This window comes from Ammospiza caudacuta, chromosome 5 (assembly GCF_027887145.1).
Source record: "Ammospiza caudacuta isolate bAmmCau1 chromosome 5, bAmmCau1.pri, whole genome shotgun sequence".
In the NCBI taxonomy this organism is placed as follows: domain Eukaryota; kingdom Metazoa; phylum Chordata; class Aves; order Passeriformes; family Passerellidae; genus Ammospiza; species Ammospiza caudacuta.
The window spans coordinates 74127317-74154909 of record NC_080597.1 but is presented as its reverse complement, the minus strand read 5'-3'; the positions used below and the strand labels follow the sequence as shown (position 1 = coordinate 74154909).

Below are 27593 nucleotides of genomic sequence, written 5' to 3'. Positions count from 1 at the left end.
TTCTTGCTCCTGAAGAACCAAATGCAATTAAAACTTCAGAATGGAGCAACTCAAGCAAACTAAAAAGGAAAAAAGAAGGAAGTCCTAGGGTAGCTAGACAGTCTTGGGGCATGTCAACCCTCTGCCATCCACTCTTAGAAGTACTCAAACTACCCACAGGCAAGCTGGCACCAGCACCAAGCACTGCTCTGTGAGAAGATCAGCCACAGAAGCCAGAGAGCTTTAAGAACCAGGCACTGTCCAGCCCCATGAGCTTTGTCTCCTCAGGAGCCAGAGGGCAATGCCACACTGGAGGAGAATCCTCAGAAATCCCTTCAAAACTTGCTGTCCTGGCTCTGAGCCTGTGATGATCCACTCTGTGGCTTAATAAAGGTGAAAGATGCTGCCTGACTCCCTGCAGAGTGAGGTGGATGCCTGCTGGGGCAGCCAGCACACAGGAACACAAACATGGACTGTGACTAAAATACTACCATGGATGGTCAGTTAAACATCTCCCAGGCTGTCTCCCATTAGAAATATGGATTGCAGCTTTAAGAAATAGGTGTTTCTGCTTTTGCACCAGGCAGATCCCCACACTCAAATGGGAAACTCCAACAAAATCCTACTCAGGATACTGCTAATAGGAAAAGTGCCTGTAAGCTCAGTTCCTTGCAGAAGAGGGTGTTAAGTAATAAAGGGCATCACAACTTGATTTCACAACTGCTAAGTACCTGCAGGAGTGAATTATCTGATATTTGTAGCACAAGATGTGGGATCCTGGAATCAATGAAAACCAGGTCATGGACAAAGACCCGTTTTAAACGAAAATCTGCATGCACAAAGTTGACTTTTAGACTTCCATCCACAACAAACACAAAAGCCTGATACTCCACATGGGTGAAAGCAGAAAATTAAAAATAGGATGTTTTTAGTAGATTTTCATTTCAGTTTGCAATCCTCCTTACAGGAAAGCAGTTTAAGTGTACACAGAGTAAAAGTTTCTCAACTCCCTCCCTCAATCAGAGAACACATGAACTCTCTGTAATATCTGCATGGGCAAAGAGCAAATGCAGTAGCCATCAATAGTGCTGTGTTTGGTAGCTATTCATATCAAATAACCAAGAGAAAATTGCTTTTCTTTGAAAAGGAGTCACAGAGTTCAGTACAAAGTGTGAGATTCACTGCATTTAACTACAGTACTTAAAAAGTCAAGGTGACCATTAGTCAACAAAGAAAGCTTTCTTCAAAGAAATATTTATTGAGATCCATCTTCAAGTGGGAAGAATTATTCTTCAGGACTCTGGAGAGAGCTTAGGTAAGACTCCCTTCTTTCAGAGAGACAACAATTGTTGAAATACATCCAAAGTATAGTGCCCATTACATAAAGAAGACATAAACAGGTAGAGTTTAATGCTGGAAGGAGGAATTCAGTATTCTTTTGTGCTGTTTAGAAGAGAATTGAAGAATATATTCTAGAAATCTTGATCTGAATCTCTGATCTGTTACTACTTTGCCCTAATCACACTCCTGTTAAAAAATGTGTCCCTGCTAATCTGTTTGAACTTTTTTTGGTGCCATTCACTCTCACCAGTTTTTTCTGCATTACTCTGACAGGCTCTAACTTAAAAGCAGCCATACTCCTCCATCTAGAAAGCCAGGAATTTAGTTCATTCACTAATAGCCAAGCTTATAAGAACAGCTTATCATAAAACTCAGGACTTGACTTCATCAAAAACTGGATGGCTGCTTGGAGAAACACAAAAGAAATGAACTGTTCAGGAGAACATTTCTGAAGTTGCTACGAATGAGTCAAATAATTCAATGAAGCAAAACGATAATTAGAAAAGTAAAACTCTCACAATAGAAAAAAACCCTTTTCTTATATTTTTTCCCCAAGTCAGTTTCTTTTCTGAAACCTCCCAAATAAAAGAACACACACTGAAGACTTACTTTGCTTTGAGTGTTTCCTCCTGAAAATTCCACTGAGGGTCTTCCACAAGCTGCAGTTCTCGTAAAACACTCCCTGGCTTGTAAGCTGCATTGATCACCATGCTGAGAACCTATGGGGAGATAAAAGCAACAACAATGATGCCTTTAAAAGCAGTCCTTGACCACACAGGTGCTGCACAGGCAGGAGCAGCTTGTTTCTGTCCTGGTTGCACAGGTTAAGTGCTGGATACAAGGAGGAGAGATCTCAGAATGGATCATTATATATATATATATATATACATATTTTGCCATCATTGTTGCCATACTATAGATAACACCTGAGTCTAAAAAGATAACTGCATTAAATGCTGCTGTTTAACCCCAAAAATCTGCTAAGCAGTGATTCTGTCTTTGTGAAAAACCCTCTCACCCAAAGCAGATTGCACAGACTGCACCCATCATGGACCAGTTTAATAAAAAAATGAAAGCAGAAATAGTTCTGAAGGCACAACCAGGTACAGGTCATGTGCACCACCACACAGTGAACACTGAAGGGGAAATTCACACATTTGAAGTCAGCAATGTGCTTATGAGCCTGAGAGTTGTGTGCCTTGACTGTATTAACAGAATAGCAATGAAGTCTCCTCAAAAAGAGTTTGCAGGAGGTGTGCCTGGAGCCCAGTGTGTGTCCACTCTGTACAAGAGAGCACATGTGCCAATCCTTTTAATCCAAAGTCACTGAGAATAAAAATGATTCTTGCTATTGGCTCAGGAAATGCAAGCTTTAATAGCCTACACTTGGCATAGGGAGATAAACACAAGGAAAACAAATCTCTTAACAGCACCAGACTGTGTGTTTGAACACTCTGCATTGTATGCACACGAGTGATCCCACAGTGAATCTGGATTGGTTTTCATCTAATTTAGCTCATTACCTAATGCCTGTTCTTAATTCCTTGGGGGCCTGCAAATGATTTCAGTATGATGAACATGAAGTTTATCCAACAACCATGAACAGAGTTCACCAGAAATGAAAAAAATAACTAGGTCACACTGCAGTGACCAATGTGTTTATGTTTGTTTGGTTGGTTTTTTCCGGGTTGGTTTTTTCCCCCCTCTAAATCCAGCAACCTGAGGATTTGCTAGCATTTTGAAAGCCCTACAGGATTAATCATTTTCAGGCAAGGGCTTCACTTAATGCTGCAGAGCACTCTGTAAAATGGCACTGGCTAGAGTTTGCTTGGATAGGTTATTTACTAGAAGCAAAATTTAATTTATCATCGGGCCCTTGGAAACATAACTCAAACCACTCTTCAAAAAAGTCCAATTAGAGACACCAAACACTGACAGAAAGTAGATTTAGACTGGAAATGAGGAAGAAGCTCTTTCCTGAGGGTGGCAGGCCCTGGCACAGGGTGCCCAGAGCAGCTGTGGCTGCCCCTGGATCCCTGGCAGTGTCCAAGGCCAGGTTGGACAGGGCTTGGAGCAGCCTGGGATAGTGGAAGATGTCCCTGCCCATGGCAGGGGGAGGCACTGGATGATTTTATGGTCCCATACAACCCAAACCATTTTAAAATGCTATGAAATTACAGTTTCTGAGTGAGCCCTTCCAGCTGCTCACCCACATCTTTCTTGCTGGTCTCTCCCCACACAAACTGAGGAGCACTAGCCTGTGACACCTGGTGTCAGGAAGCCAGACAGAAGTGGGTTTTCAAAACATCAAGTGTCTGGGGAGCTGCCACACTCCTTCACAGCTCATCAGATGCCTTGATCAGCAAATCCAGGGAGTTTTAACCCCTGTGCAGGTGTGGGATCTCAGCACCTCAGGATGGAGGTGCAGAGTGGCCGAGACCACCCTTGGGGGGCTCGGGAGTCCTGGAATGTTGCCAGAAGTGTCTGGTGGCAGGGCTTTGATCCTACACAGGAGACGACACCTGTATGAGGATGGGAGGAATTCACTGGGTGAATGGTGAAGGGATAAGTTAATTAGAGTGTAAAACACAGGGTTTAGGATTTCTGTACAGGGGGGTCTAAAGAAGTAAGATGGAGGAATTGGGGCGTGTCCTGTTCTTCTTCTTCTTCTTCTTGGCCTCCATCTTCTGTGGTGATGTTGGCACTTTGGGATTGGTTATTACTAGAAGTGCACCGGTTAATAAGGGTAGAAGGTATTGGGGAAAAATGATAAATATTGTACACGTAACTTCGGGTATAAAGATAAGTGACTGCCCCGGGGGCTCGCAGTGTGCCCATGGCTGACTTGCTGTGCAGACCTCTGTCGGGCTGAAAGAAAATCTTTTAGATAAACAATTAATAAACACCGAGACCGAGACAAGATCAGAAGTCTCTCCTCGTCCTTTGAAGCGTCGGCTCTTCAAGGCCATCCCTGGGCCTTTCCAGGCCACCTAGACAGCACAGAAAACTTACAAGCCTAAACAGCCGAGAAACTGAGCAAGTGGCATCCCTGAGCTATCTCCGGACATAAATCAGCAAAAAGAGAAACATGAAATCTACATGCAGGTGTTTGTTTGGAAGGCTCTCCTTGAGCACACCTCTACACTCACCCTGGCTGGTGTAGATATATGGGGCAGAAAGCATCTTGCTGACCAATTTCCACCAGTGAAATGGTGCTTGTATGAGTTGTCAGAATAGCTGGGAAATGAGCAAGAAAAGAAAAGAAAACCCAAGCCTGCAATACCAGTGTGGCCCTGTCTGGGCGTTCTCCCAGACACCTAATCAACTCCAGCCCTGCACAGGCACCCACAGTGCCAGGACTTTTCTCAAAGCTGGCTTGTCACCAGCAGGACTCTGTGAACTTCTACACTCAGTTCAAAAAAATGAGTGTTTTGTAAGAACAATTATTTCCTTTTCAAGGAAGGCAAAAAAAAAAAAAAAAAGGAATTAAAACCTCTGGTCTTAAAATTTAAAACCTCTGGCTTTTACTCATCTTGTACCTCAAGTGAGTCACTAGGTTTGGCAATTTACCCTACAGAAAAGGTCCATCATCACAGTAACAGTGGTACCTTCTAGCAACAGCATCACTTCATATTGCACTCTATTAAATGCAAACAAACAGAATTTTGGAAAAAGAAATTAACTGTGATTTAAACAAAACCAGTGAAGAAACCTAGACCAGTTTCCAACTTTCTCTGGAGATGGAAAATTACATCAACCATCTCAGGTCAAATTTCCTTTGGCTGGAGCGTGACCAGTCAGAGATTTTGGTGGTTTCATTTCAGCCCTCTGCATCAGGATTGGTTTGGGTGCCTTGGAGCACAGGGGGGATTAGGCAAGCTCAGCCTCTGCTGTTATGCATCAGTGAGGTTTTATTTTGATGCTGCTGGCCTTCAGATTTCCAGAGCTGAGGGAGCTGGAGTCACACCAGTGAACACGATCAGGCAGCACCATCACAAGCCTCTGCCCCACCTCACAAGCACCTGATGATGTTCATAAAGTTCTCCAATGTATTTTCATGTGCACAGGGGCTCTTTTTGAGTATATCTGGTGTGTCTGATGCCACTGGGCAGTTCAGCACTTTTGTTACCATCACAGCTCTCTGGTGTTCACACATTTCCCATTTCCATCCCCCTTGAAACAGTCTCAAGTTTTGAGATGGATGAAGTTTTCTTAGGAGAACTCCTAACTTCCTTCCTAACTTTCACTGTCAAGGTACAGCTAAAATATGATCACAACTCTTTTCTCTTATTCAAGACCTCAATGATCAGCATTCTTATGAGGAAAAACTCCATTTCCTTCCTCTATCTGAGATATAATCCCATACTCCTAACAAGAGATGCTAAATCCTAGGGTGGCCTCAAAGCAGGGCAGTAAACTTATTTTTTTTAACTTGGAATACTGATATATCTGTGGGACAGAGAGAGGAGAGCAGAAGAGTTATCTGTGATTCTTTCATTAGATGATCAAGGATCTAAAGGGCATCTTTTGTCATGGTCCATTTTCTTTTTAAATAGAGAAAGAGCAAAGTGTCTTAAAAATAGTAAGAGCAGTAAGCAATGAAGCCAATTAATCTTTACAGCATATTTCTCTAAAACATGGGGGGCTTATAGATCATCTGGAGTCTTAAGAAGACACCTTGTTTTATTTTACAACGTTGCTGAAGAGTTCTTGGCACATATGAAGAACTGTTTGGGCTTCTCAGATATTCTGACCCCAGTACCAAAACTAAAGCTGACAATGTATTTATTTTAATTTAACTTCAAGTCAGCCTTTATTAAATAGAGCTACCTTACAGTCACCACTTTTTAGCCCAGGTGCAATGCCTGCATGGCAGTAGCTGATGTCCCCATTGTATTTGGCTCCAGGTTTCAACTTGTTTTCCAAGAAAATACTTCAGAAATGAGACAAACTTTGCAGCTGATGTCAAACAACAGGCACTGCCACCTCACTTGCCTCTTCCAGTGAAAGAAACCACAATAAACCAGTGGTCCCAGCAGAAAACCTGTGTTGGCACTGGGAATAATGAACAGCAAGGCTGTAAAAATAAGTTTGGTAATAATAAACTGCATAAGAGTTACTTGCTACTCACCTAAAACTTTGGGATTCAAGGGTACACAAATAGGATGATGCTTCATTGCATCAGTGGAGGTAACAACAAGCCTTAGGTGGAAATGGCTGAGAAGCATCAGGAACTTTAATTGTGCTGCAATTTTTCACCTCCATCCTGCCCAGGGCTCTCTGTGCTGCTGGCACCTCCCTCATCTCAGCAACAGCTAGCAGGAATCAGGTACAGCAACACCCTGAATGTTTTCTTGTCACCCTTCCCAGAATTTGGAACTGGTTCCCATGGCCAGAATGAGCTTGAGTTTTTCTTGAATATTTTCTGCAAAGTAACCAGTGCTGGGCCACTGCCATTGTCCTGCTCCTTGGGAGATTGTTTATGTCTCCAAAACAAGATGCCCACATCTCCATGACACTGCTGTTTGCTCCTGTGTTGATGGCAACCCACAGTGAATTTGCTTCCAACCAAAAGAACTCCCCATGCTTGAAAAGTTATCAGCTCTCCCATCAAAACCCACAATGCAAAACCTGCCCCTTCTTCCTGGCTTGCAGTTTGCCTCATGGAAACCACCCCAGGACAATTTTAGGTGCACTGTTTGCTAATTCTGGGTCTGGCAAGCCATGACCCAGACTTTCCTCTGAAACCCCCCCAAAAGAGAGCTGGGCCATACCTCCTTGAGGACCAGCACACACTTGCCAGGCCCCACAGACTGAGGTAGCTCTGCAATCCTGCCTTTGTTTAAATAAGGACCTGAGAAGCAGCGGTGGTTGATGTAGAGCTGGGGGCAGCAGTACCTCCCATTGATGGTGCCTGCAAGGAGAAAGCAGCAGTGAGGTGCCTGCAGCACTCTTATACCAAAAAATCAAGGGCATGTCTATATTATTATCATTGTTTTAACTGAAGAGATGGGACTACAGTTGGTTTAAAAATTATCTATTATTTAAATAAACATTAGTCTTAGAGTGTGTGAGATTTAAGAGAGTAAGTAGTCAGCTGTAGCTCAAAATGGTCTCAAGTTTTTCATTACAAGATAATATATGACTTTCTAATCTAATGGATAGCTGCCACAAAGTTTATTTGGTTTTTCTAACTTATCACCTTTACTTCTACTGTAATGTGTATACACTTTCATCTAATGGGTTACAATCACATAGTACATACACATACTTTTATTATAACTTCTAAACTCTTAGCTTATTGTATACAATTACACCCTTACATTATAAACCTTTCACTATCTTATCAATACAGTTTCTCACTTACTTAAGGCATATTCTTACTTATAACTATAGAAATGTAAGTTTATAATTTTTCTGTTTAATGTCTGTATACTTTATTTTTACATCAATTCAAGCTTCTTCCCAAGGCTGCAAATTAAACCATCCTGTGCCTGTGGAAGTTTGTATTTTTCTATTTTCCACACTTCTTCCTCCTGGATGTGGGAAGAAGGGGAGGAGTAAAAAGGAGGAACAAAATTCTGCCCTGGGATAGAGGGTAGGGAAGTCTCTGCTATTCAAATCCATCCAGCATGGGAAAATGAAGTGGTTTTGATAGTGACTGATTTGTCTGCTGAAAGGAGGACTGGGAAAGGAGTTAATCCATGACATGAGCCAGGGCTCTCCCAGAACTCACACTGCAGGGGGACACAAGCACCTCACTGCAACCTGCCAGGAGGGGATGCATGAGCTGAGCCTCACAGACAGGGGGGCAGCTCAGGGAGAACATTCTCTCAGTGAAAGAGCTTTAGAAACTCCTCTTCAGCTCCTGTCCACCCACACAAGTCCTGCAGTGCCATTCCCTGACCCAACATGGGTCTACAAAGCAGTTTTCCTTGTCTGGGCCAATTACTCTGGGCTCCTCTATAGACCATGGAGAGAAATGTGAACTTCTAGATGTGGTTCACATGCCTTCCAAGTGGTTATCCACTTTTTTTGGTTATCATACCCAAAAGGACCCTGATTCTCCCCATTTGATTGTAATGGGGTGTTGGCTGCAATGCCAACATGTGTCCCACAGCCTGCTGAAATCAAGTGAGTTAAATCCTGTCCCTGCTGCTAGGTTTACACCATTAATTGGATGAATATTGCACTCAGAGCCTCTTGCCTCTGCTAAAGGGGAGAGGAATTTGCCTCTGGCAGAAGCAGCAGCCACACCACACAGTCCTGACATAACAGAGGGGACCCATCAGGTCCTGCTGTACCCAATTTCATCAGTGTCAATTAACAACCTGCACCCATCTCCACCAGAGAGATTCATTAGCCTTGTCTTAATATCATCATATCAGCTGGGCAAGCTCCAGGGGAACTCTGATAGCCCCAGCAGGACATGTGGAGAACCAGACCCTCACCTGCTGTACATCAGGTGGGTTCACTCCACCTTACACCCCCTGAGGATGTGGTTCCATCTCCCCACCCCTACTGGAACTCACTGCCTTTTGGGGTCCTCCCCTTCCACAGAGGACATGGGTCTTTGAAATAAGGATCCTTACCTGTTGTGTCTAGCTGAGGAACTGGGCAGAGGTCATGAGGTATTTTCTCAACAGGCACTGTGGATGGTAACCTGTTAAAAGAGGAATGGGGTGTATTTAATAGAGTATTTGGTGTATTTAATAGCATCAGACAGGACAAAGGGCCAGAACCAGTCCCCAGGCTGGACCAAAAGCTACACCAGCAGCAGCCTGGGATGGGGAACAGAGATATCTCCAACCAGGGTATTGCAGATGAAGGAGCCAGATCCACCCCTTCTTGGAAAATATACTCTGATGTGTCAGCTTTAGACACCCAGGCTCCAAATATCTCCCTTAAATCCCTTAAATTCAAGTTTCTACAAACTGCAAGAGCTAGACAGGGAAATGCCCTCTTGGTATATGTCCATCTTCCCTAAGCATCCCTTGCTGGCCATCAGACAGGGGCTGTACAGCCCCAGCCAACAAAAAATGGCTGTTACAGAGACTTTCTAATATGCTAACAAATATTTCAGCCTTAAAAGAATCCTCTTGCTGGCTGTGCTGCAGTATCTGAGCAGTAGTTACTGAGCCACACAGCTGCTGTGTATTATCCCCCCTGGAAGACCTGATGCATTCCTGTGAAAACACCACCTTAAATAACAAAAAACCCCCAAACCAACTTACTGTTTTTCTGGCTGCACAACTGCAATTCTCCTCTTCCTTCGCACTGCAAAAATGAAGCAAGAAAGAAAAAAAGAATTTTGTCCCCTTCTGTCCTGTTAAGTACACCCAGAATGCATAAAAAGCTGTGTAAATGCACTGACTATAAAATGACTTTGAACACAATGAAATGGTACTTAATTACTATCACCATCTTTTCTTGGTATTTTTTAAGTAAGTCGCTACATCATTAAAACCTACTTTAAGGATGTAATAATACATTTAATCTTTCCTCTGGAATGCTAATATTGTGTTTTATGGGATCAGCATAAAAGAAAAAAAATTAAAATAAAAACACAAATATTTTTCCATACAGAAACACATATGGATAAGATTACATTTTACAAGCATGATTACCTCCAGCATAATTTATCCCCAGCAATAACTTGTGATAAGGCTGCATAATGTTGCCATAGCAGTATTCTCCTAAATTAGGCTCTGGCTGCCTGATTTTTAACTTAAGCATATTTAACTCTTTGAAAGGGATGATACATTTTAAAATTTGCCTTTCAGATGTTAATTAATATAAACAATGAGGCCAATTTTTCACCTGGTGGCTTGAGATTGGATATGTTGGAACAGGAGAGCAGCACCAAGCCACTGAGTTCTCATGAAATGCCCTCAAATGCAAATAGAAAGGAAAGAAATTTGTCTTAATGTGCACTGGAGGCAGGACAAAACACTGTGGGCTTAATTGTGCTGTGGGGGGATTTAAACTGAACACAAGGAAAATCTCTGAGTTGGCAAGGGCAGTGAAATAAGGGACACATACCCTGGGAAAAGGCAGAAATTCCATCACAGAATGGCAGCAATTATTTCTCTATTTAAATGAAGCAGATCCTGCTTTGGAAAGGGGCACCTGGATGGCCTCTGTCTGTCCACTGCACCTGACATTTTATGGTTTTGTTTTTTTTTCAATTTGAGGTCTTTGTCCCCAATCCACTCAGTTGCCTGAGTGAACCTGGCTCAGCACAACAAAACCTGGCTTCCCTCTGACAACCCCACTGACCAACAACCCCTCTGCAAACCCACAACCCCCTCTGCAATCTCAAACCATGGAACAGCCTTCTCCACCACAGACAACTCCCATTTTTGAAGGGGCTGATCACAGAGAAAAACACAAACTGTATCATTCCAGTCTGGTCACTAATTAGATTTATTATGATTTATTGCAGTACACTTGATTGTGTACTGTAAATAGCCTGGTTATTGGTCTGCTGGGTAGGTTGATAGTGTCAAAAATGGGATTAGAGACCTTAGGAAAAATCCCTGTTATCATCTGCACTTCTCAGGTCTCCATGTACTTACAAACAGCTTTGTGTGGTGGGGTGAGGTTATAAGCATTTGCTTCACACCAGCCAACAGGGAAAATGTCCATGGACTCCACATCAACAATGTACTCTGGAGAGGGCATCTGTGAACCTACAAACACAAATTTACAATGGGATTTAGGCATGGGAACACCAAGCTCAGAGCCATCCAAGCACCCATCACAAGCCTGGGGAAGCAAATGATGGAACATGTAAAAATAAATCTGCTTCCCTGCACCCAAATCAGGCACCATTTCATCTTCAGCTCTGCACAGACAGCAAGGATGGGGCTGCTGCATTTACAGTGCAATGTGGTTCAGAGGAAAACCCCATTAAGAGCACTTTGAGGGTGTGCAGTGAAGCAGCCAAAAGCCAGGGAGGTTAAACATACGTAACTTCCCTCAACCAGACAGCCTGGCTGACCCCTGGATATTTTGTGATGTTGCACATCTGAGTTAGAAGGATGTGTTGAATGCTTGCTCTTAATGGCAGGAGAGTGCATCCAGGCTTTCCCAGGTTGGCAGCTAATGTGAGAGAGAGGCTTTGATGTTCCAGTGCTTCCCTGAAGCTTTTTTGTGCAGCTCTGCCCTTGAGTCCCATTTTTTAAGGGTGAGAGGTGGCCACTCCTCTGTCCAGAAGTGCCCTGAATTCTCCTAGGGTTCATCACAGGAAGCAAGAGCTGGTCACCCAACAGGACAGAAGCAGTATGAAAATCCCAAGTGGGGCACATGCACCAAGGTCTACGGCACAATGCTGACTCCAAAACTTCACCTGAAGTCTCTAGTTAAAGCAATTATCTTCCAATTTGGTTATCACAGCTGTTTTAGAAGACAACCTCCTTTCTTCATTGATGTGGGTCCCATTCACAGAACAAATTAATTATTTAGGTTGGAAAAGACCTCCAAGATCATCAAGCCCAACCACTAACCCATCACTAACCCATGATGTCTCTCAGCACCACATCTACATGACTTTTGAACACTTCCAGAGACAGTTATTCCTCCACTACCCTGGGAAACCTGTTTCAATGCCTCACCACCCCTTCAGTGAAGGAAAATCTTCCTACTTTTTTTCCTAATTAACCTTATTTCCACTCAAAGTCCAATTAAGATATTCATGCTGGCTTTGAGTTCCTTCTATAAAACAACTCTTGTGTCCTGAGTCAAGGCACATTTAACTACTCCAATTCAAGCTGCTGGTACAGCTGGGCCAGCAACTTCACCTCCTCCCTCTGCCAATTCCACCCCAGGACAGACAGCTCCAGCACCAGCATGGGGTGATCTCCTAATAAAAGGGACCAAAGGATCAGCAGTTCCCCCTGCATCACCCTTGCCTTGGCATCTGTTAAAACATCTTTGCTTCCTGCTAAAGGCAGCAAGTGTTTGACTGTGCACAGCCAGAGGACTACAGGGAGCTTCTCACTAACGTGTGTTCATCAAGGGCTTGTGGTGTAATTGAAACAGTAATTGAACTTTGAGATGGGAACAGCACTGAGGCTGAGGTGCAACATTTGGATCAGTAATGAACCTGCTGCTCTGAGACTGTGGCTGCAGAAAAAAGCCTCCTCCTCAAAGGAGGCAGGGAAATAGGTGCACACTGCTGGAGGAAATAATGAAAAAAAATGCAATTATGATGTCTGTGTAGATCCAAGGATGTCCTCATGGTGTTTCCTGAGCCCTGCATCATCATGTTCATGCACTATCCACTGAAAATACATACTGGTATGTGAGGAAGAGAATGGGATGAAGGTATAGGGGAAGGACACAACTTGCTGAACACAAGATTTCAGCAGCTAAAGTTCCCTGAAAAACCATTTCCCTCCACGAGATAATACCAGTGGTCACTGCTCAGTTTGAACCTGATGAAAGCTCCAGTGGGGAGCTCCACTTCCACCTGACACAAATCCAGGCAAGGAGCCCATGTGACAACAGTGAGTCAGTGGTAAGGCATGCACACAGTGAGCAAGTCATGGATCAATGGCAAGACATGCAGACAGTGAGCAAGCCATGGATCAAGCCCTAAACACAGCAAGAAATCAACACAGCCCCCACTGAAATGTCACCAGTGGTCTGAGAAAACCAATTACTTCATTATTGTAATGGTGTTCTTCTGACAAAACAGACTCAATTATTTTAGAGGTCCTTTCCAACCTAATTATTCTACAATTCAAAATTATTATAAAGTAACCAGATGAAATGTACTTTCCTGCTTACAAGAAACAACAAATGAGACGTGAAGGGTCTTTTCCAACCAAAATGGTTCTATGAACATTCTGCTTCTGAAGTTTACAGCTGCAGCCACCCTGAGGAGCAAGAAAGCAGCACAATGCCTGTTCTCCAGCAACACTTTTGTTCCTCTTGCAAGACATATTCACAGCTCCTCTGTCCTCCTTGGCACTGCTTCTGCCCTCTGGCAATTGATAACCCTGCTTTCCACTTCCAACATCTCACTGCTTCCTCTGGCCTCACTCACAGGAGTGGAAAACAGCTTTTCTGAGACTCATTAGTTTCATCTGTTGCGTTTTATGCCGCTCTCTTCTCAGAGCAAGAAATGTCCATGGGAATTGAGAGGTTAAAGGGAAAACAAGGAAACTGGAAACAGGGTGAGGAAAATGTCTACCATGAATTTTACAGGATGGGTAGAACAGAGCAGCAACTCCAGAAAACTGTAAAAGAGGAAATTACAGGAAACCTCCCTGGAGAAGTGATTAACCAAAAGGGTTTTCCTCAAATTCCTGGGCTGTGCAGGGAGCGTGCATTATTACTTGTATAAATTCACAGCAGAAAGCTTCAAGCTCTAAAATCTAAAATGAACCAGTAAAAATTAACAATGCAGATGATGAGTAATAAAGTAGCAGAGAGCACAGAGCATCCCATCAGTCCTGAGCTGCTCCTCCACCACGGGGGAACCACACTGCTGCTCATTAAACGCTCGCCTTCGAGTTTAGGGTTTTGCTACTGTACAAAGTGTGATTTATCACACAGCCCTCCCCCATGTCTAACTCAGCCCTGCTTAACTCCTGTGCTCCTGGTTTATGGCTGCAGCCTGGGCTGTCCAACTGGGAAATGGGGAGGGCAACAATGAAAGCTGCAGAGGTGCCTGTGATAAATGGTGAGACCTGAGGTCTTCAGTGATGGGATCCTGTGGAAGCTGGGCAGCCTTGCTGCTTCCAGAATATAAAGAATCAGTCAGAAACAACACTATATTAATGGAGTCAAAAAAACCCATGCCTCACTTCAAGCCACATTTATTTTTCAACTCTGCAAGCAGTTGGCTGTGGGTTTTTTTTAATGCCTGCTTTTTGCATAACACTGTGCATACTGTAGTGATGTATTCCTAGAGCAGCAAAGATTTCTTTTTGTTTTTTGCAGTCTTATGCATCTTTTCTGTTTACAACAGATCATTCAATTCCTGGTACTGAGATATAAACCAAGCTTAAAGCATCTATATATCAGAACTCAAAAGAAAGTAGATGTACACAGGGCTTTTTTATGGTAAGTTGTAAAAAAACATCCTTTAAGAAATTAAAATAGTAAAAGGCAGGAAGAAAGAGATGAGGGAAGGAAGCAACGTGGGAGTGTGTTGCCCTCTTCCTGCATCTATCTACATCTTTGGCACATACAAGTGAAGACACCTGGTCATTTAAGAAAAGAAGCTGCCAAAATGGAACAAAGTCCTTCATCAGATAGGTGTAAATTCAACAGCAGCCTTAGTAGGAATGAAATTTATAACAATTAAAAAATAATATTTGCCCTGTGTCCAGACCAGGCTCCAGATAAGCTTTTGCTACCTTGAGCTAGAAGGCAAACAATCACCTCTGAGTTAAAAACCAAAACCTGCCATTGCACACAGCTCTACCAAAGGCAAACACTTGGGAGGAACTATAATCCTTTGGGTTACCTGGCAATGTTTTTACCAACTTTAAGGGCTTTGATTAGAGACCTCTCCTCCTGTACAAACTGTCAGGTTGGGAACTGCTATAGAAGTCTCTGCTGCACAAGTGAGGAAAACTATTCCTAGGATGAAGGTGTATGATGATGGCAGGGAGGAGGGTGTTATCATGGTGATAAAGACCATGTGGATGGAAGGGTGGAGGAACTTGCAGCTCCCCCAGAGAAAGAGCAGGTAAATGTAATTCCTCATAAAACATAAGTGGTCAATGTGTACAAAATTGAAAAGTTGGAGAGAGCAATTTTGTGCAGAGAATGAAGGACAAAATTGAGTGAGTGAGTGAGTGAGTGAGTGAGTGAGTGAGTGAGGCAGACAAACACCAGTAGCCTTTAGGGCATGTACCTTCCAGGTGCAGCCACATCAGCCGTCCTTTCACTGAGGTGATGGAAGCCACACAAATCTCTGCAGGGTTCCTGGGGTTCACTGCCTCCAGCTTCATGTTCTTGGTGAAGCCACGGCTGAAGGATGTCTGAAAGAGGCAAGAGACAATGCTGAAACATGGCACTGCAGCACTGCACAACTTCACCCAGACTGCTGGGAAGCATAGATTTAGCATGGTTTGCTTTCTGCTGGAAGGGCAGGATACCCTGCAGAATGCAAAGGCATCCAGAGCCAAATGAGAGCTGTGCTGGTGCAGCCCAGGGTGAGGCAGCTGTGCCCCTGCAGCACATGGGGGTGGAGATTGCTGCCCCTGAGTATCCCTGTCACAGGAGATGGATACCCAGAAGAGGCTGGGACCCTGGAGAGAGGAGCCCGTGCAGGAGCAGGTTTGCACCAACTGGAAAACTCAGTGATGAAATGCATGTCGTGTTCTATTCCTGACTCCTAGGGGACTGGGAGGAGGTTGCTCCACATCAGCTCCAAGGATGCCTGAATGTTTGCCAATTATGCATTTTCTGTTAATGTGATACTACACAGAGGGTTCCCAGAACTCTTGTGCTTAAGCATCTCTCACCTTGCTAGGAGAAACTTTATAAAGCAAAAAACCATCTTGCTTGAGACCAGAGAAACCTCTTCAAGCATGCAGTCACCCAAGCTGACTGAAGCTGAAGATATCTGAGTAACCTTTTCAAGAATGCTTTACTTCATGAATTTTTCAGGATGGACCTCTGAGCAACCAATCTAGTGGGTGGCAGCAGTGCCCATGGGATGGGAGGACTGGAACTAGACAGTCTTTAATGACCCTTCCAACCCAAACCATCCTATGATTCTATTTTAAGCTCAATGAACAAAGCTTTCAGGTACATTGGCTGGAGTGAAGATGGATCCAGCTGTGCTCATTACCACTGTTCCTTCCAGTGTCCCCTCCTGTCACTTAATTCGCAGTCCCTTCCCAGTATCTCCCCACCACTGTCCCTGCAAACACATTTATGCAACACGTGTGTCCATACCAGGGCTTCCTCTCCTTGGATTTCCCTCCCCTCTGTTCCACCTGCTCTGCATCTCTCTGCACACAGTAGCACAGAAAGGGTTCCCTCTCTGAGATAAGAGTTTTTACTAATAATAATTGGGATGGGTAATAATTGCCACTAACTCAAAATTACACCAAACCCTCATCCTGGAAGCCAGGCTCAAATTCAACCCTTCTCCTACTGATACAACACCAAGGACCATGGGCACTTCACCTTGAACAAGCATTGAGAGCTCTCTGAGAGACTAAAAACTCATGGCTTTGGTCTCTTTTCCATCCTAGAACAGGCTGCTACTCTCAAGCACACCTTGGACTGCCTCAAGCCTTGCTCAGCACACAGATCAGCTTCACCCTGCAAAAGCTGCTAATGGCCAGGGCTGCAGGAATGCAGGCTGAGTTTGTTTAAATGCCTTTTATGTTGCCTAACAAGGAAATGCCATTTATCATCACCCTGGCTCCTTTCATTGCAGTTCAGTGCTGGAGGCTCATTTATACAAAATCAACGGCAAAACAGTTAGGTGGAGTTTATTTTACTAAGCATTTGGGCACATCAATCCATTCCATAACTGCCTCTCCTTGTTAAAAATCCCTCCTGGGGAAACAGCTTCAGCACCTCCACTGCCAGCACCACGTCTGGCTGCACGAGGTGGGAGATGCAAAAAAAGCTTCCATCAAAGAGCCCCTCACAGCCACAATTCAAGGGGATCAGCCAGCCAGGAGGCTGCACAAGTGACAGCAGAGCAGTTCCCTCTAAAAAGAATTGTGTTATTGAGAGTGGAAGAATAAGAGACACATGTTCATCTGGTGAATGTTTCCTTAAAAAAAAAAAAAAAAAAAAAAAAAGGACCAAAAAGTGCCCAGACCTTACTTAATCTTAGAGGATATTATGCAGAGACTTTTCTCTGCTGAGAGAAGAGATTCACTACTTGGCAAAATTAAAAGAGATATAAAGAAAAGGTAGGGATGCTTGCAGAAGAGAAATGCAAAAACAGCCCCACTGTATTTGTGTGATGCAGCTTCCCTCAGGACTGCTGGAAATCTTTGCTTTAAGTCCCTTCAGGAAAAGGGCCTTTATGGGGGTAAGAAATCCTTACCCTGGTTTGACTCCCAAGTCAGACTCTGTTCATGGTACTGTGAGTTCATCAATAAAAAATTGACTAACTCACCCTCAAAGCTTCCAAGCCAGGCTCCCCCTAGGCCACCACAGATGAGGAAGGCATGGAAAACCAGAGCTGCTGCCTGTCTCCATTCTGCTATCCATAAACACCACATCCCTCAGTCCTGTGACTTCTGAGATCAGTGAAAAGCTGTAACAATCCTACAGAAACCTGTCTGTCCATCATTCACCACATCACTTCATTTTGCAAAGCTTTCTGTGCTCATTTTAGGTGCACCACTAACATTTAGGTACCACCATCAGGAGTATTTTCAGTTATTGATGGGATCTCAACCTCCATCAGCTGATGGGCACTGAAGGAGAGCACCAGGTTGCTGGGAAAGGCAGAGGCTGCATCTGCCTTTCCCCAAGCAATGAATCAGACTGATGTCAGATCAAGCCACACAGGACTGTCATTGCCATAAAACAGCCTGCAAAAGATTATTTCAAAAGCTGTGAATCTCAATGGCATCTATCACTCTCACATCACTGTTGCTACATCAAGGAAGGACATGAACTGTCCCAATGACCAGAGCATTCATGAGGGTTAATCATCTTCTCCGATATTTTCAACATTTAGCATTTTAATACATGTGGTTCGGTTTCTCTGTATCCCTGGGATACAGAGAGAACACCTAAAATGTAAAAAGGGACAAATGATACTCTGCAATTTCTTTACCTGAATTATTTTTAGTAGCACTTGAATTAATAGCAATAACCAGATGAGATCCTTATAGTGCTGCACAAAACCAGAGAGGGGATGAAGAGCAGGATAATTACAGATAAAGACAAGACTAAAATAAGTTTGTTCTCTTTAGGGTTGAAGACCTGGAAGATTTCCCCAGCTTCCTTCCTAAGGCATCCTCATGGTGCTCTGGAAGAACCTCTCAAAGCCTTGCAGCATTTCTTCTGTGCAAGCTGTTTTGTTTCACATGGCTGGACAGGAGCAAAAGGAAGAACTTACATTTCTAAAGCACAGGTGAGGTGCTGCCTCAGCTCCACACTGCTTCTGGTAGTCTGCCCAGTCAAAGTCCTGGCCAGAGTAACCTGCAGGAGGACAAAACAAAAAGAGCCATCAGCCACCACTCCACACCACAGAGAGAGGACAAAACAGACCACAAGCAGATGAATATTTGTGTTTCAGTATCTCATCCTGCCTCAGTGACCCGTGCAGTGTCAGCAGGGCCCCTGGTCACACACCATGAGAGCCAATGGCTCCTCCAGCCTCCACTCACACATCTGCATTTCACTGCCAACTCTCCACCAAAAAGTACTAAGACAATCATTTCCCTTATCTTCCCTTTTCTGTGAGCATCTCCCAACTTTTAACAAACCCGTAACTAATGACAAGTGCCACTTTCACAAGGGCCAAATTTCCACATGGGGCTAGTTATGGACTTCTTTCTCTTGCTTTTAGCTGTCTAAAAGGTGGATGGGGTTATGGAGCTGGACATGGGATATTTGCTGCTCCCTCAGGAGTGGACAGGGAGGGGATCAGCACAATCAGGAGCTGATCCATCCTCCCTTTCAAAGCAGGAGATAAATTCCCCTCTCTTCATTCATGCACCCTTTCTGACTGGCTCCCCAGCAGCTCAGGGTGTGTGAGCTGAATCCCATCACAGTAAAAATGGTACAGAAATCTGGAGCAGAGCAGGAAAATGAATGCAGATCTGCCTCAAACAGCCTCAGCAAGCAGATCATCCCTTCAGCCTCTGCTTCCAGGTAAAGTTAAGAGATTCCTTTATATGAACATCTCTCAAGGAGTCCCATCATACAAAGACAAATCAGATCTCTTGCTCATCCACTATTCCTACTTGGCAATTTAGCAATAAATTCTTGGGCAAGAACCTTTTGGGGGATTTTTCATTTGCTTTTGGGAGCTTTTTTTTTTTGGCCTTCCACTTAAATTTCTATTTTTGCAGTGCTTGAAACCAGTGAGTGCTAATCCTGTCCAGGGGCTTGAGGATACTCTAATGACATTACTGCAGAACTACTCCTACTGGAAAGTTTCAGGAGTCACCCAAAGGCCAAATTCTCCCCTCAATCTCCCTAGAAATCTCAGCTTGGCCTCATTTCACAGAACATCCCTAAATGCCTTTTGCATTGATAGTCAAAAAGGGACACTCAAGATCAAATGTGAATGAGTCTTTTATGACAATGAAAATTGTGGCTTTTTTTTTTATAGGCAAGAACTGGAATACTGAGTATAATCCCCTACCAGTCTGCCAGATCCCAAAAAAAGGAGACAAAATTTTTGCAAACAACATGCCAAGCATCCTGCTAAGATCCAAGTATCTTGGATAAGATGATTTCTATTCCTAGTAATTGCATTCATGATAAGCAAATTGCTGAGATAAAGCCTTGAGCTATGATGCCTGTCTCTGTGGGGCATTAAAGTGCATAATAATTAAAAAACTAAACATGCACAGGGAAGGAAAAAAGGGTAGTTACTTATAAAAAATGTTCCTTTTTTCATACAAAAAATATCCTTGCACTGTTTTTCAACAATTTCTGCAACAGTATTTTCTTCACACTTTGTGGTGTTTGTGAGGGTTTCTAGGACGAGGTGAGAGATGAGAATCTGGTTTCTTGTTTCCAGAAAGCTGATTTATTATTATATTATATTAAAAAATGCTATACTAAAACTACACTAAAGAAAGAAAAAAGATAAAACAGAAGGTTTAACAAGAATAAATAATAAAACCCTGTAATTCCTCAAAACCTTGACACAGCTAGACCATGATTGGTCATTAAATTAAAACAATTCACACAGAACCAATCAAACATTCACCTGCTGGTAAACAATGTCCAAGCCACATTCCAAAGTAACAAATACAAAAGCAACAATCAGATAATTATTGGTTGTATTTCCCTCTGAGGCTTCTCAGCTTCCCAGGAAAAAATCCTGGGCAACAAAAAATTTTCAAAAAATATCATAGTAACAACACTTAATCTCTTTTTTTTATCTCCAATTTAAACCCCTCAAGGTTGGGGTTTGAATCCTGATTTTAAGCTACGCAGATGTTAACAGAGTGGATTGAAAAGGCCCACTAGAGGTGTTTTGGTGAGGTACAAAAACCAGACTGTGCTGTCACCACACAACTGCCCCGCTGTGCCCTGCACCACTGGAACCACTGGAAGCCTTTTCCTTCAGGCTTCAGCAGGAATGGAACCCAGGAGGGCAGCTGGGGAGGTAAAAATAACTCCCCAAAGCAGCACAGGGAGGGTTCCAAGGGGGGAAACACCCAGGAATTGATTTCACATGAGCCATCTCCATTCCAGAGTGTTTGTAAGCCTTTCTTTTCGGGTTTACAAGGTTCCGTTTCCCTTCCCGAAAGGAAATTTCCTTTCGGGAAGGGAAACAGAATCTTGCAATTTCAATGGGGACCAATAGAGGAATCTTTGGTGCATGTCCCTGCCCTTGATGGCATGCCATGCCTTTTGATGGCTTTGACTTCGGGAAAGATTTTTTTCTTTTTTTTTTTTTTTTTTAAGTATCCATGCCATGTCCCTCATATCTTCCCCTTCATGTTGTGTCTTCCTCTGATTTTTTTCCCCTGCTTTTGCAACATCTGTGAGCTTTGTTTTGGCCTGGTTTGGTCCTTTGCACTGCACCTGATATAATCCCAGTCCATTTTCTTGTAGTCACTAATTTTCCCAAATTTCTTTTTTTTCCTCCTCCAATTGCAATTTCCTTTGATGGTATCTCCATTCCAGTGTGTTTCTAAGTCCATCTTTTCTGTTTTGGACTTCAGTGGGGATCAATTTTGGCAAGCTTTGCTGCATGTACCTGCACTTGATGGCATATGGCCTGCCTTTTGATAGCTTTGACTTTGGGGAAGATTTTTTTCTTTTTTCTTTTTTCTTTTTTTTTAAGTATCCATGCTATGTCCCTCATATCTTCCCCTCCAAGTTGTGCCTTCCTCCTTGACTTTTTCCCCTGCTTTTGCAACATCTGTGAGCTTAGTTTTGGCATGTTTTGGTCCTTTGCACTGCAGCTCATTTCCTCACAGACCATTTTTTGAAGACACTAATCTCCCAATTTTGGGGGGGTTTTTTGGGTTTTTTTCATTTGCATTTCATTTGGACTTCAAATGAGCCCTGACTTGTCTGTGGCCTTTGCATGGTGAGGCCGCACCTTGATGGCTGTCGCCAGTTCTGGGCCTTCATGGCCACAGAGCAGGAATGGAACCTGGGAGGGCAGCTGGGGAGGTAACAATAACTTTACTGCAGCACTACAGGAAAGATTCCAAGAGGGGAACACCCAGAAATTAATTTCAAATGAGCCCTGATTTGTCTGTGGCCTTTGCATGGCAAGGCTGCACCTCCAGGGCTGTGGCCGGTTCTGGGCCTTCATGGCCACAGAGCCCTGGAGGGGCTGGAGCTGTCCAGGGAAGGGATGGAGCTGGGAAGGGTCTGGAGAACTTGAGGGAGCTGGGAAGGGGCTCAGCCTGGGGAAAAGGAGACTCAGGGATGCAGACCTGGTGCTCTGCACAAGTCCCTGACAGGAGGGGACTATTGTATTGCAGGATTTGCCCCAATGAAAGAAGGAACAATGAATCTGACTCCATGTTTTCAGAAGGCATATTAATATTATATTATATTATATTATATTATATTATATTATATTATATTATATTATATTATATTATATTATATTATATTATATTATATTATATTATATCATATCATATCATATTATATTATATCATATTATACTAAAGAATACAGAAAGGATACTTACACAAGGCTAAAAAGGTAATAATGAAAACTCGTGACTCTCTCCAGAGTCCTGACACAGCTTGGCCCTGATTAGCCAAAGAATCAAACAACTCACAGCAGAATCTAATGAAACAATCACCGTGGATAAATAATCTCCAAACACATTCCACATGTGAGCACAACACAGGAGAAGCAAATAAGATAAATGAGATAAAAACTTGTTTTCCTTTTTCTCTGAAGCTTCTCAACTTCCCAGGAGAAAATCCTGGGTGAAGGGATTTTTCAGAGAATGTGAATGCCACAGGGGACAGCCAGGGGACTGGGCTCTGCTCCCAGGGAACAGGGACAGGAGGAGAGGGAACGACAGTAAGCTGCACTAGGGAAGGGTCAGGGTGGATATTAGGAAGAATTTCTTTGACTAAAAGGGTTGTCAGGCATTGGAATGGGGTGCCCAGGGAAGGGGTGGAGTGCCCACCCCTGGAAGTGATAAGAAACAACTGGACACTCAGTGCTGTGGTGTGGATGACAAGGTGGCCATCAAAACTTGGATTCAATGACCCAGCTTGCCTGGAGGTCTTTTCCAACCTCACTGATCCCTGATTCTGTGGTCCTGCCTCCCTCAGCACACAGAGAGGTGCCAGGTACCCAGTGCCTCCATCAGCACATGGCACTCACACCCTGCAAGGCTCAGCCCAAGGGACAGCACTGAGAGCTGTGTTTGCACAACTCCTCAAACATGCAACACCTTCACCATGTTTGCCACCTCAGCTCTGGGCATGGAAGAGCCCAGCATCAGAAGCTAATTCAGAGCAAATATAACAACACAAATGTACTGGAGGATTTGGAAGTGGCTTTTCCTTAGTAAGCTTTACAACAAGGAACATTATCAAATGTTGTTTTTTTTTTCCCCACTTAATAATAGCTCATAAAACAATGATTGTTACTCTGAAGGGAAGTGGTCTATAAATCCTGCTCTAATAAATACAAACAGAGCTTGTTCAATGTTTATACAGCAGCAGTTAATGGGTATTCATTTTTGGCACTGTACAGGAAAATACTGCTCTCTATTTCGAGTAGCAAATATTTGCACCTCCTGTTCATGACCCATTTACTCTTTGTTTGTCTTCAATAAAGCCAGATAAGCAAAAAGGAAAGAGAATGGATATCAGACAAATAAAGGACTCCAAACTCCAATATCCCAACCTGGCATATTGTTCTGACCAAAAAAAATCAGTTGATTTTGAGATCAGAAAACCTCCTTGTCAAGACTATATTAACCAGGGGTTTGGATGCTTTTCACTTTCCATCTGCTTTCTTTTTTTATGGTTTTTGGGTTTTTGTTCTGTTTAGTTTGTGCTTATTTTCAAATGACTCATTCTAATATCTGATTACATTTTAGTAACTCAAAGAAAGTCTCTCCCTATAGAAAAGGTTTTAAGGTGCTAAAATTCAGTTTGGACATGCAGCCCTTATACACAGTATAAAAATACAGCAACACATAGAATGCATCTATTTGCCACTGGCTTTTTGCCTTTTTAATAGCTTCCCCCCAGGATTTCTGATCTCAGAGCAGAAAGCCAATTTGATTTTCACCAGGGGAATAAGGAGAGACTTTCTGCACCTCCTCAGGTGCCCAGGTGGATCCCAATAACTAGGAACCACACAAGATCACAGAACCACAGAATCACAGAATGGTTTGGGCTGGAAGGGGCCTGGAGGGTGACCCAGTTCCACCCCTCTGCCATGGGCAGGGACACCTCCCACCAGAGCTCACCAAGCTGAAAAATATTCACATGACAGATGCTTCAGATATGCCTTCAAATGCTGGCATCTAAAATAGACTTCACACACACTTGACCCATAAACCAGCATCTCAGACAGGCTTTGTGTCAGCATGGATTGGAAATTTTTAAGCCTTATGGTCTCCTTCAGTTAATTATCCTGCCTGGGCAAGCTGCATGTAAATTTGGGTGGAAAATCCCCAAAATATTCCATTTACTTTGACTTCTAGCAACTTTTCTGGCCAGTATCAGTGAGTGCTTACACAGGACAGAGCTGAAGCCCCAGACAGCAGATTTATTTCAGCAGAAGCAGCAGAGCAATCATGGATGCACCACATGCAGCTGCAGGCACAGGGCTCCAGGACTTTGGTGGGAATTTCAAATTACACTCTGGATATACATAAGAGGATTCTGAATCTGGTAGGGAATAACCCTTCCCTTCCCTGGCTTTGGCAGCATCATGCTTTTTCCAAAATGAAGGCAAAAGTTCATACACAAAACTTAGCTTGATTTTTTTTTTTTGAGGCATTTCTTACTCCCAAGCAACATTGATTTCTGGCAACAGACCAACAACCCAACCAGCTTCAAAAACCTGAAATTCCAGCGAACCAACACATTTTGCAAGCAAAGAAATATTGCTAGGGCACCACAGGTGGTTGTCTGAAGTTGAGAGTAATTAACTGCAGTGCTACAAAGTTGAGGAACAGCAGGGCTGGAGGCTGTTTCTCCAGGCTCTGACCTGAACACTGCTTGCAGTGTGCCCTGGGATTTGCTGAGACAGCCAAGGAAATCCCTCCACACTGCCGGGCAGGCAGCTGTTTTTAGCTCAGACATTCAGATTTAGGAGCTCTGCTTGGCCTCAGTGTTGTACTGACATGGATGAAAGAGGGTTTGCCTCTGCAGTGATTGGAGTTTTAATGCTGCTTTTGCTCTCTACACACACAAAGAACTCTAGGATTCATCCCACAGGAATTCATGAGGATTTCACAAGCCTTAATCAGACTTCAAAGCACAGGGACATCAATCCACCAGCAAGAAACATTTGCTGAGATGTTCATGTTCAGAACAGCCCCAATCACTCCAGAGAACTACTGTGGCTTGAGATACTTCAGCTGATGCTCTGCAGCAACTACCAGCACAATTTTAAAGGCAATAATAACAAGCAAACGTGCTTCAGAGTAAACCCAAAAAATCACTGAGAAGGAATACAAACCCTTGGGAGGTGTGAGATTGACTCCATTTTTAAGGCACCACTGTATTGGCAAGATCCCCAAGGAATCTGCATGGCAAAGCATTGAGATTTTGCTGGGTTCAGGTCTCAAATCATCAATGGTCACTTGTAAATAATGATTGTTAAAAACCTAAGGGGTGAAAAAGAAGAGACCAAAATCAGGGGTTAGATTTGCTGCAACATTAAGTAACATGGAAAGCTGAAACAGCCAAAACCTGGGGATCAAACTACTGAAAATAATTTGCTTTCACCTAAACCTTTTCATCAAAGTGTTTCTACCCAAGAGACCAAAGCCTGAGTTTTAGAGATGGGAGAAATGAAGCAATGGAAAGTGCTGAGGTTCAGGGTCCCACAGCTGAGCAGACACTGGAGATGATCCTGAAGACCCCAGAGCTTTCCTCTCTCTTGTATTTGAGTGTGTGGATTAAATATCCAGCCACCACCTGGTGCAGCTGTTTTATTTCCAAAGGTTTCTCAGATGGGCAGGGAAAATACACATTGGATGGAGGGGAGATAAAGACAAAAGAGGGATCCTTTTTTTATTTTTTTTTTTTTGCATGCAAGTGGTAGATGAACATGCTCATCTCCATTGGTTTTAAGTTCATGGAATCAGATGGTAATGCTTGTGGGAAAGAAAGAATTAATTAGGAACATCCATGGATTTTAAACCTATTCCTTAATGTGTTCTCCAGCCACTTAAGTACCACTCTTTTTTTTTTTTTTTTTTTTTTTAAGTACCTTCCTGATTTCCACTACATTTTCCTAAATGCAGTAGAAATCAGGAAGGGTTTCCCAGACAGGTTCTTTCCATCCCTCCTTTCTGAGCACTCACCTTGGTCACTGATGCAGGACAGATATGAAATGGCTCCCTCATATTCACTGCCTCCAGCTTCATCCCCACAGTGAAGAAGTGGTTTCTCAAATCAGCATGGTCCTGTGGGAAGAGGAACACGTGGTGACACCAAGAAGCAGCCAATACATCTGAAAATCTGTTTGAAAGACATCCATGTGGGTTTTGTCAACTCAGCTGGTCCTGTGTTCTTTCCATGCCAACCCAGCCACAGAAAGAGAGGGGACAACCTCAGTCCTAGAGGACACATCTACAGCACCATGCCCATCATACCTAAAGCACAGAGTTTATGCCCATCTCAGGCATCCCACCAGAATTTGGTCCACAAGAATGTGCACACCAAAATGAGGACCTGGCTGAGAAACTGCTGCTTGAAAATCTCCTGTGGGCAGAGCCTCTCCACCTCTGTCACCAACATCACCCTCTGGGAGCAACTGAGAGTCCAGAGGTGCCAAGACTCAAACTGAAGCCCCCCAGGGTAATGCACAAGATGGATGCAAACAGCACAGCATGGTCCTGATTTACCCTGATGGATGTCCAGCACCTGCAGGGCACCAAAACTGGGCTGGAAATATGGAAAGGTATTTTTTTCCAGCGAGGAGATTGGAAATGGATTAGAGCCTGGACAGTGAAATCAGACCCAAAATGTGGGCAACCAGAGAAGATGATGGTAGGAAAACAGGCAGTTGTGTTCAAGCACATCCCCAACACAACACTTCCACCTGGGATAAAACCTGGCTGCACCACAGGCTACACACAGAGGGCTCCCCACAGCAGCTCTGGGGATGCAGAATGCAGTCCTGAAATGCAGAAGCAACCCAGATTCAACTCCCTGGTTTGCCACCAGTTTAGTTTAACACCTAATTACTCCATCCCTTGTGATCCCTATCTAACAGGCACACAAGCTGCCACCCTAATTCCAGGGTAATGACTGCATTTTGTGTTCATTCAATAAAAATGTCCCACAGTATTTCTAAACCACTGGTGCATTAGCCAATACAAGCATGAAGAGAGATGATGCTGTATTTAGCACACACTCACAGCCTACTCCAAAATACATGCAGAAAGCTTGCTATCTAATAAGTGGTTAGCAACAACAATCCCATCTACATTCATTGCTACACGTGGTATTCTTGCTCTAAAATGATTTTCTATTGATCCAAAGTTGTGTTTCATTGTGCTTTCTTTTCCCAAGAACTGTCTGCACTTGTAAGGGCTTAACAACTTCTATTTTGGGATCTTACATTCCAACTGCTGCTAGAGATAAGAATTTTTACAAGCTCCAACCACAGCTAAATGAATGGTTGTTTTCATCCTACCAACCTGCAGTGTGACTGAGCCCTTTTTGGTGAGAAACAAAAAGCAGAAAAACCAACAGAACAATAATGAATTTTGTCTCAAAGGAGAAGAAAATACTGATGAGGAATATTTAAGAATAATGGCCCAGAGCCCAAGGGACTAATGGTTGAGGATGGAGCAGACATCCAGGAGTTTGAGCATCCTTTTCATAAGGGCATGCAATGACAGGATGAGACAGAGTGGTTTTAAGCTGAAAAAAGGCAGATTTAAATCAGATATTAGGAACAAATTC

At 43.4% G+C, this 27593-nt stretch overlaps 1 protein-coding gene across 1 annotated transcript in view; it reads right to left on the bottom strand.

Moving 5' to 3' along the window:
• SFMBT2 (Scm like with four mbt domains 2) overlaps positions 1–27593 on the bottom strand; it is a 109845-nt gene that overhangs the window by 14378 nt on the left and 67874 nt on the right. Inside the window, exons 8-16 of the mRNA XM_058805530.1 lie at positions 25985–26086; positions 25135–25282; positions 18383–18465; positions 15194–15320; positions 10899–11012; positions 9555–9597; positions 8913–8983; positions 7095–7234; positions 1930–2039 (exon numbers count right to left, since the gene is read on the bottom strand). Coding sequence (XP_058661513.1) covers positions 1930–2039; positions 7095–7234; positions 8913–8983; positions 9555–9597; positions 10899–11012; positions 15194–15320; positions 18383–18465; positions 25135–25282; positions 25985–26086 — 938 coding nt within the window. The remainder of the gene's footprint in view (positions 1–1929; positions 2040–7094; positions 7235–8912; positions 8984–9554; positions 9598–10898; positions 11013–15193; positions 15321–18382; positions 18466–25134; positions 25283–25984; positions 26087–27593) is intronic.